Source organism: Nicotiana tomentosiformis, chromosome 12 (assembly GCF_000390325.3).
Source record: "Nicotiana tomentosiformis chromosome 12, ASM39032v3, whole genome shotgun sequence".
Lineage (NCBI taxonomy): Eukaryota > Viridiplantae > Streptophyta > Magnoliopsida > Solanales > Solanaceae > Nicotiana > Nicotiana tomentosiformis.
The window spans coordinates 2,677,993-2,688,902 of NC_090823.1; the positions used below are offsets into that span (position 1 = coordinate 2,677,993).

At 38.0% G+C, this 10,910-nt stretch overlaps 1 protein-coding gene across 1 annotated transcript; it reads right to left on the bottom strand.

Annotated features, from left to right (window-relative positions):
• Positions 1-313: 313 nt before the first annotated feature.
• Positions 314-2,286, bottom strand: LOC104119179 (heavy metal-associated isoprenylated plant protein 39-like). The gene is made up of 3 exons (XM_009630611.3): positions 2,164-2,286; positions 1,604-1,679; positions 314-718 (listed from the first exon to the last, which is right to left on the bottom strand). The coding sequence occupies exons 1-3, from the start codon at positions 2,167-2,169 to the stop codon at positions 393-395; spliced, it is 408 nt and encodes a 135-aa protein (XP_009628906.1). The 5' UTR covers positions 2,170-2,286; the 3' UTR covers positions 314-392.
• Positions 2,287-10,910: the final 8,624 nt, after the last annotated feature.

Genomic DNA, 10,910 nt, shown 5'->3' on the forward strand with positions numbered 1-10,910 from the left:
ACATCAATTACAAGAGTAAGATAACAATCGGACAAGCAAATCGATATGCTTAACCCAAAAAAAAAAAGAACTAATGTAAATTTGCTTATATATAGATATTGAGTTATTCACACAGCAATTTACTTTTGGTAATTTGATGTACCTTTATATACTCTCTATTCCCTTTTAGTTGTCCACAATAAACTTTATATTCTCCTTAATAAGTAATGAATAAAGTACATATTTTACCATAATACCCATAATTTTCGGAAATAACTTGTTGATGGTAGGAGTAAAAAAAAATAATAATTATTTTTATCTTGAAATGCTAAAGTGAAAAAGAAAAAGAGAAAATGTATTTTCAGGTGTAATATAATATTTTTTTTACAAGATGTATATGAGTTATAAATTAATTAACAAATAACACAAGAATTTGGATTTTCCTCCATACTATAGACCCTATAGTGTTGTGTCATATCAGGATTATAATTCTTGTAAAGTTTTACAAGCTCTGAAACTTGTTCATTCTCTTCTTTCTTGCCTTGTCCATCTTTTTTGTTTCCTCCATTTTTATTCCCACTTTGATCTTCTTTCTTCTTTTCTGGCTCTTTTGCTGGCCCTACTGTTAATATTTCTGGATGCCATGTTTTCTTCAATTTTCTCACCACTTGAACTGGATCAATATCTCCTACTACTGTTAATTTTTTCTCTTTCAGATCAATTGATAGATTTTCAATCCCTGTTGAACAAAAAAAATAAAAATAAACATCTCCTCCGATCGAGTCAGTGTGCGTATGTATATATGCAGTCAAACCTCTCTATAACCGCCTCGTTTATTCCGATAGATGCTATAGTAAAGTGATGTTATAGATGACATATATTATAACATAGCATAAAAATCGATTTCGAGAAAAACTTGGCTTTTATAGTGAATGACTATTATATAGTGATATTGTTATAGAAAGGACTGACGGTAACTGAATCAATACTGTGGTACATTGACAGAGACACTTCCAATCAAGTGGGTGTCATTCAACATCACTTTTTGATGAAAATTTTAATTGAATTTCTATATGTATAATATTTTTTAAAAAGAAATAGTATTTGTATAGACAATAAGGTTGACACTTGCTTAAAACTAATGTAAAGTGCATATCAGTTACATCGGGAAATAAAGTGTTAGAATCCCATTATCCTCACCCAAATTCAAAGGGCAAAGTATCAACGCATTCACGCAAGGTATGAGAAAAGGCCGCACCCCAAGGATGTGATGTAGATAGTCTACCCTACTGCAAGCATTAATGGTTGTTTTCACGGCTCTAATAAAGACCCAAACTCGTATACAAGTCAGAATTGTAATAATTGGTCCATACTTTTAGCACAAAATTCTGTGTATGCTATTATTTCTAGAAATGCAAAAGGAAGAGGCATTGAATTGTGCAATTATTTTATTTAAAAGTTTAAATTGTTAGTTAAATAGAACATATAATTATATACATAATTATGACTTTACCGTACACGCTTCCTTACGAGCTTAATTCTTTTTTTATGACTAAGAATGTGGAAATTCTTCTTATCAGTAAATGGATGGAAAAAAACATAAAAAATGAAGAAGAGGATGTACCTGAGAGGGTAGAGACAGCTTTCATAGCCTTTTGTTTCCCTTTGTCATCATATACCTCTAATTTCAAAACAACTTTCTGCAGATATATCAAAACAAATTAAAGCCTGAAAATGATGAAGAAGTTTATGAAAAAATCAAGAATACAACAAAAAAAAAAAAAAAAAAAAAAACCAAGTGTAATCCCACGAGTGGGGTCTGGGGAGGGTAGTATGTACGCAGACATTACCCTACCTTCAAGAAGGTAGAGAGGTTGTTTCCGAAAGACCCTCGGCTTAGAAAAGATAAAAGGAAAAGATAAAAGGAAGGGTAGCAGCAATCACGATAATTCTAAAACCGAAGAAAAAATACAAAGATACAAAATTAAAACTAAATATTGTAATAAGAAGGCCGAAACGAAAGTAACGACAAGTAATCACATAAATCAAGAAATACGAAAATACATAACTAACACTAACTCATAACCAAGAATAATGAAAACAAAAAGAGAAACATAGGAGAAAAAAGAAACTTTCAGCTGATTATTTTGTGAGTAAATTGTAGGAGGAGGAAATTATACGTACCTTCATTTTGCTTTAATACAGTTTCTAGGCTAGAATACTTAGAATTTGTAAGAAATCAACACATTAAATTAATTATTTGAGAAGTTGGAGGTGAGAATGAGAATGTAGAGATGATTATATATATGTAATGTTTTTGTCAATATTATATTTGGGGGTTAGTTAGAAGAAGAAATTCCTTGTAGAACAAGGAAAAAAGATGACAACGTGCTGAATAAAATAAAGGAAATAATGCTAAAAAGGACAATTTTTAGAGAGGAAAAAAAAATGGACAGATTTCTAGAAAGGCAGATAAAGACTTGACCAACGTCTAGAGCAAGCTACTGAATTTTACTAGTCTAGAACGCCAATATACAAATGATTCAAAACATTAAGAGATATAATGGATAATTTCATCAAATAATTCTTAAGAATAATACTATTAATTAAATATTTTTAATGGGTGTGACAATGTTTTCGGTAACACTTGCTTTGGAGCGGAGAAATTACTAGTCCAATTACAAATAATTTCAGTAATTGATATATTATGATAAGTAAATTATTATAATATGTTAAATTACAGTACTAGTCTAATTAAAAATAAGTTCAATAATTGATATATTGTAGTAAGCAAATTATTATAACATGTTAAATTACCGCAATGATGTAAAAATATCTTATGTAGTTAGTAAATATAGCATTAACTCTTAATTTAATTATGACTGGGATGGCCAAAACTTCCTGGTTCATATTGATATAAGCCGTTGCATAAACTGAAAAGTTTTCAAGCCTTACTTGTACTTAATTTCGAAATTAAATTTGAGATAAGTTTATTTCACATTTGGTTAGGACAAAATTCCGAAATAACTAATTCCAGACTTATTTATCCTGGGATTGTAATGTTATTATTATTTATCCCTATGAAAATGTGAGATAACTAATACCGAGATTATTAATTATAGGATAACTTCTTTCCATCCAAACAACCGTTAGTGTTAAACATGATATTACCAATTTATGCTCTAATCATAGCCATAATCATGTGCTAATAATATAATTAACTTTTGAAATATTCCTTTGTGCGTAATCAGTCAAAAGGCTAATACCCACCCGCGGTTTTAACAAGAAGCGTCTAGAATACGTTCAAGTGGTTTGGAGTTTTGTGAAAATAATTTAATTTGGAGTACGGATTGCATTCTCTTCCAAGATAAGGCTGCTGACAACAACTCATCAAATAAAAGATTATTGAATTTAGTTTATATTCAGCGCAATTATACATGTTGTAGAATGTCATTTACCTTATTTTTAAGTTACTAGTTTATTTGTTAAACATAGTTATCTTTAATAACTTTTAGGGTGATCTAATAGTGTTTCAAAAAGTGGCAATTTTTCTTAAGGATCGATATTAATAGTCGAGTTTTTACTTGTAATAGAGTATGTAGTAAAAGTTTTTGGTTTGGTTACCTTATTATCTTGATGTCGTTATTCCTTTTGTTACTATTTTTTTTTCATTACTGTATCTATTGTAATATTTCTTTTCAGTAATATTGTGATTATTGAGCTGAGGGTCTATCGGATACAACCTTTATGTAATGATCCAAACAGTCATTTTAGCTTTTAGAACCCCGTTCCCTAAAATAAAACTCCCTGTATGTACTTTTAATGATTTATGACTTGCGGGGATGGTTGGTTCGGGATTTGAAAGTGTTTGGGTTGAAATTGCAACACTTGGTTCCTTAAGTTAGCCTTAAAAGGCCAAGTTTGACTTCGGTCAACATTTTGAGAAAACGACCCCGGAATCGGGATTTGACGGTTCCTATAGGTTCGTATGATGATTTTGGACTTGGGCGTATGTTCGAATCGGGTTTTGGATAACCCGGGAGCGTTTTGACGCTTAATAGTGAAAATCAACTATTTGAAGGTTTAAAGTTCTTTAAATTTGGTTTGGAGTAGGTTTGGAGTAATGGAGGTTAGTTTGGAATTCTATGTCTGAGAATAGTTCTGTTTAATGATTTATGACTTGCACGCAAATTTTCATGTCATTCCGAGTAGTTTAAGTACGTTTCGGCGCATTGGAAGTAAAGTGAAGAACTTGAAGTTCTTAAGTTTGATTCAATTTGGTTTGAGGTGTGATTCTTAGTTTTGATGTTGTTTTACACGTTCCGAGAGTTCGAGCGAGTCCGTTTTATGATTTCAAACTTGTTGATATATTTGGGCGGGCCCTCGAGGGCCCCGAGTGTTAACCGAACGAGGTTCGGACCAATTTTGAAATTTGGAGGAAGAACTGAAGCTTTCTGCTTCTGGTACAATCGCACCTGCGCTTGGACGGTCGCAGGTATGACCATCGCAAATGCGACGTTTGTTCGCAGAAGCGAAAGGAGGAGGGAATGCCTGCCACCGTAGGTGCGGAACTTTGGCGCACCTGCGAACGCGCAGGTGCGAGGCTAGGCGCGCAAATGCGAGGCTTGGTCAGGCGAGTGAAACTCGCACCTGCGAGGCTTTTGCGCAGGTGCGAAGCCGCAATTGCATTCCCACCTCCGCAAGTACGAAAGGCCTGTTTGGCAGAAAGCTTAAAAGAACGAGAATCAACCATTTTTGCCTGTTTTCTCTCCATATTTGGGTGATTTCAGAGCATTTTGAGAGGGGATTTCAACTAACAACTTGGAGGTAAGTTAATTCTACACACCTTGAGTTAAATACATAGACTATGGGTAGATTATAACTAATAAATCTTAGAAATCAAAGGTTTAGATGAAAAATCTAGATTTTTATAAAAATGAGATTTTAACCACGAAAATGATTATGGAATTGGGTAGAAATTATATATTTGAGTTCTTGAGATTATGGGTAACGTTTTCATCTGATAATTTCTGAAATCCGGACACGTGGGCTCGGGGTGAATTTTATTAATTTTTCTATTTTGGTTAGGGTAATTTATTTAATAGTCTAAATTCGAATTATTGAACATGTATTAATTATTTTGTATAATATTTGGATAGCTTCAAATTTTTCGGCATCGAATTAAGAATTTAACACGACGTGGTAATCGAAAAGTGGACTTTGAGACAAGGTAAGTCTCTTGTCTAATCTTGTAAGGGAGAAATTACCCCATAGGTAATTAAATTAATAATTATTGCTAATTATGGGGGCTACGTATGCACGAGGTGACGAGAGTCCGTGCGTAGCTACTATTAATGCTAAAGTCCGGGTAGTTAGGACTCAAAGCATGAATTACTTGTGCAAGCTGTATTCTTTACTTATATATATATATATATATATATATATATATATATATATATATATATATTATTGTGAATTGTTAGGTAAAAATATTAAAAGATGAAAATCTCATATGCTTAATTTTTTATTTGAATTAATTAATTATTAAAAGAATTGTTCATCCTCCCAAATTTACTTATAATAAATATACTCTCCTTCCGAAGGTAAATAAGAAAATGTCCTCCTTTCTTGAGGAGCGGGCCGAACGCCTCGGCAGGATAGATGCATCTATGGATCGCGCCGCACGTCCCTCGGTAGTGTACACGACACTCTAGAATGGGCCATACGATCTCGGCAGAAATCGTGCCTAATAATAATAATTACACGATACCTTGCTATTTTTCTTGCAGCTTGTGGATTTAATTAATAGATTGGAAATTGTTGCATTTGAAGGTTTTTTATTATTTCTGCTAATTGAATAAAATTATTGATTAACTCTGTGAATCAAGCTGATTTAAATAAATTTTATTTCATTCTATTTATTATTGTTGACCCTTAGTGAGTGTCAAAGTCGACCATCTCGTCTCTACCACTTCGAGATTAGGCTTGATACTTACTGGGTATACGTTGTTTACGTACTCATACTACACTTGCTGCACTTTTTGTGCAGGACCTGAGGCAAATACTAGTGGATGACCTATCATCTTACACCCACGTTATCCAGAGGCGTAGTGGTGAGCTGCCTTTCTGAGCCGTTCTGCAGCTACCAGTGTCTCTTCTTGTATTTACATTCTGTCTATTATATTTCAGAGAGTATTTGAAGTTTTGTATAATCTACTAGATGCTCATACACTTGTGACACCAGGTTTTGGCACACACAATGGTAGAATTTGGAATTGGTATCTTCTTTTTGCATTTAAATTAATCGGTATCTTTTCTATTCTCTTTAATGTTGCTAGTAAAAGAATAAAGTTACTTAAAAAATTATTCTGAAAATAATTGATATATATTTAATTTATTTGTTGGCTTGCCTAGCTATAGTGTTGGGCGCCATCATGACCTAAAGGTGAAATTGGGTCGTGACAACATGGTATCAGAGCACTAGGTTCACGTAGGTCTCACAAGTTATGAGCAGACCTAATAGAGTCTTGCGGATTGGTACAGAGACGTATGTACTTATCTTTGAGAGGCTATAAGGTGTTAGGAAACTACCTTTCTTCATATTCCATCGTGCAATTGATGTAGTACTAAATATCTTTCTCTTATTCTCTCACAGATGGTGAGAACGCACTCTAATGAGGTTCCAAACCAGGGAAGAGCTACTTCCCCAGTTGCTAGAGGCCGAGGGAGGGCTCCAGCCCGTGGTAGAGGGCGAGGACGTCCTAGGACTATTCCAGTTATGCCACCAGTGGGTCCAGCAAAGAACCCCATTGTTGAGGAACAGGGTGAGGTGCCTGGTAGAGCTAGCTCTGGTGGATTTCACATCTGCACCGGGATTTCAGGATGTCATGGGTCATATGTTGCGGTTCATGGACACTATGACTCATGCCGGTTTATTTCCGGCAGACCCAGCCACATCTTAGGCGGGCGGGGGATCACAAACCCTTACCGCGCAGGATCATGGGCAGGCAGTTGCTGTATATTATACCTAGGGTGCACTACCCGTGGGTAGAGCCCAGCTAGTGGCAGCTGCTACACCTGAGCCCAGGCCAGCTGCAACCACTGATCCGCATAAACTATTGAACAGATGGACTAGACTACATCCTCCTGTCTTTGGGGGTGAGTGACATAAGGATCCCCAGGATTTCATTGATCGATGCAAGGATATTTGTACAACATGAGGATATTGGAGTCTCATAGGGTTGACTTTGCTACTTTTCAGCTAGAGGGCAGAGCCCGTAGATGGTGGAAGTCTTATATTCTTGGCAGGCCAGTAGATTCTCCTCCCATAACTTGGGACAGGTTCACCCGTATCTTCCTGGATAGGTATATTCTACCCTCCCAGAGGGAAGAGTTGCGGTTTCAGTTTGAGCAGCTCCAGCAGGGTCAGATGTCAGTGACCGATTATGAGGCGGGGTTCTCTGAGTTATCTCGCCATGCACTTATGATACTCCTTACTTAGGCGGAGAGAGTGTAGAGGTTCGTTACGGGTCTACATACTAGCATTCAGGCCACTATGGCTCGAGAGGTTGAGATGAGTACTTCTTCTGAGCTAGTCGTGGAGATAGCCCATAGGATTGAGGGCGTACATTAGCGGAGTCAAGAGCAGGTTATGAGAGATAAGTGGTTGAGGTATTCTGGAGAGTTCAGAGGTGCTCCGTCTGGGGGCAGAGGTCAGTTTGTGAGAGGGCAGTCCAGCAGGCCCCCATATCCAGCACCACCACCTCCTCGAGGTGCTCTAGTGCGACCTCATCTCAGTGCTATACCAGAGAGTTCTTATCGCTCACCAGCTATTCAGGGTTCTTCTAGTGGGTATTCAGGCCCCCCAGGGCCATACACTTAGTAAGAAGCCTATTGCACCAAAGATTTGTTACGAGTGCGGGGATCCTAGTCACATACGGAGATTCCACCCCATGCTTCGGGGTAAACTAGTGCAACAGGGTCAACAACCTATGGTTACCAGACTAGTTGCTCCACCAGTCGTCCGACCACCAAGAGGTGGAGGACAGGTGGGTAGGGGTCATCCTAGAGGTGGAGGTCATCCAGGTGGAGGCCAGCCAGTTGGCGCTCCAGCTCAGTTCTATGCTTTTTCGGCCAGACCAGATGTAGAGGCCTCAGATGCCGTGATTACAAGTATTATTTTTGTTTGCAGCAAAGATGCCTCAATATTATTTGATCCAAGATCTACGTATTTATATGTGTCATCTATATCTGCTCATTTCCTGGGTGTTTCTCATGAATCCTTGAGTACTCATGTTTATGTGTCCACTCTTGTGGGCAATTCTGTTATTGCGAACCGGATCTACCGGTCCTGTATTATTACATTTTCTGATTATGAAACTAGAGCATATCTTCTACTGCTTGAGATTACTGACTTTGAAATTATTCTGGGCATGGACTGATTATCTTCATATCATGCTATTCTAGATTGTTATGCCAAGACTGTTACCTTGGCTATGCCAGCGTTGCCTAGGCTGGAGTGGAAGGGTTCGTCTGTTAGTTCATTTAATTGGGTTATTTCTTTTATGAAGGCTCAACATATGGTTGAGAAAGGTTGTTTGGTTTATCTAGCCTATGTTCGGGATACTACTGCAGAGACTCCGACTATTGATTCCGTGCCTGTAGTTTGGGAGTTCTCTGATGTATTTCCTTCAGATCTTCCAGGTATGCCACATGATCGTGATATTGATTTCTGTATTGACTTGGCTCCAGATACCCAACCTATATCTATCCCACCATATCGCATGGCTCCGAAAGAATTGAAAGAACAACTTGAAGAGTTACTAGCCAAAGGGTTCGTCAGACCGAGTGTATCGCCTTGGGGTGCACCAGTATTATTTGTGAAGAAGAAGGATGGAACGATGCGAATGTGTATTGATTATCGCCAATTGAACAAAGTCACTATTAAGAACAAGTACCCGTTGTCGCGTATTGATGATCTATTTGACCAGTTGCAGGGTGCTAGGGTGTTCTCTAAGATCGACTTGAGCTCGGGGTACCATCAGTTGAAGATTCAAGATTTGGATGTTCCGAAGACTGCTTTCCGGACTAGATATAGTCATTATGAGTTTCTGGTGATGTCCTTCGGTTTAACTAACGCCCCGGTAGCATTTATGGATTTGATGAATAGGGTATTCAGGCCATATATTGATTCGTTTATCATTGTCTTCATTAATGATATTTTGATTTACTCGTGTAATAAGGAAGAGCACGAGCAACATATGAGAGTGGTGCTTCAGACGTTACGGGAACAAAATCTATATGCTAAGTTCTCCAAATGTGAGTTTTGACTAGAGTTTGTAGCATATTTGGGGCATATTGTATCGGGCGAGGGTATTAAGGTTGATCCCAAAAAGATTGAGGCAGTTCAGAATTGGCATCATCCCACTTCGGCGACTGAGATCAGAAGTTTTCTGGGTTTAGTAGGTTATTATCGTCGGTTCGTGGAGGGTTTTTCATCTATTGCATCACCTTTGACCAAATTAACCCAGAAAGGTGTTCCGTTCCAATGGTCCGATGATTGTTAGGCGAGCTTTCAGAAGCTCAAGACAACATTAACTACAGCACCAATGTTAGTTTTGCCTTTCATTTCGGGGATGTATACAGTGTATTGTGACGCTTCACGCGTTGGCCTGGGTTGTGTATTGGTGCAGGAAGGGTGAGTTATTGCATATACTTCACGCCAGCTGAAGCCCCACGAGAAGAATTATTCGGTACATGATTTGGAGTTAGCTGCGATTGTTCACGCTCTTAAGATTTGGAGGCATTATCTTTATGGGGTGTCTTGTGAAGTTTACACTGATCATCGTAGTTTGCAATATTTGTTCAAGCAGAGGGACTTAAATTTGAGACAGTGCAGATGGCTGAAATTACTGAAAGATTATGATATTACTATCCTATATCATCCGGGCAAAGCAAATGTGGTTGTAGACGCCTTGAGTAGAAAGGCAAAGAGTATGGGTAGTTTGGCTTTCATTTCATTAGAGGAGAGGAAATTAGCTTTGGATATTCAATCCTTGGCCAACGGGCTTGTGAGGTTGGACATTTCAGAGCCCAGCTGAGTTTTTGCATGTGTTGTAGCTTAGTCTTCACTATTTGAGCAGATCAAGGCTCGCTAGTATGATGATCCACACTTAATGGTTCTTCGAGAAACGGTACTACGGGGTGGTGCCAAGGAAGTTACTATTGGAGCAGATGGTGTTCTGTGACTCCAGGATCGTCTATGTCTTCCTAATGTGGATGGACTGAGGAAAAAGATCCTAGATGAGGCATATAGTTCTCGGTATTCTATTCATCCAGGTGCTACAAAGATGTATCGTGACCCGAGGCAGCATTTCTGGTGGCGACGAATGAAAAAGGACATAGTTGAGTATGTATCTAGGTGTCTAAATTGCCAGCAAGTTAAATATGAGCACCAGAGACCAGGTGGCCTACTTCAGCAGATGACTATACCAGAGTGGAAATGGGAACGCATCATTATGGACTTTGTAGTATGGTTGTCGCGGACCTTGCAGAAGTTTGATGCAGTTTGGGTGATTGTTGACAGGTTGACCAAGTTGACACACTTTATTCTTGTTGTGACTATATATACTTCAGAGAGGTTGGCCCAGATTTATATTCAGGCGATAGTTCGGTTGCACGGTGTGCCAATTTCCATTATATCATATAGAGGACCTCCGTTTACTTCACATTTCTGGAGATCAGTACAGAGTGAATTGGGGACCCGGGTAGAGCTCAACACATCCTTTCATCCGCAGACTGACAGGCAGTCAAAGCGGACAATTCAGATTTTGGAGGATATGCTCAAGGTATGTGTGATTGACTTTGGAGGTTAGTGGGATCGTTTCTTGCCTTTGACCGAGTTTGCTTATAATAATAGTTACCAATCCAGT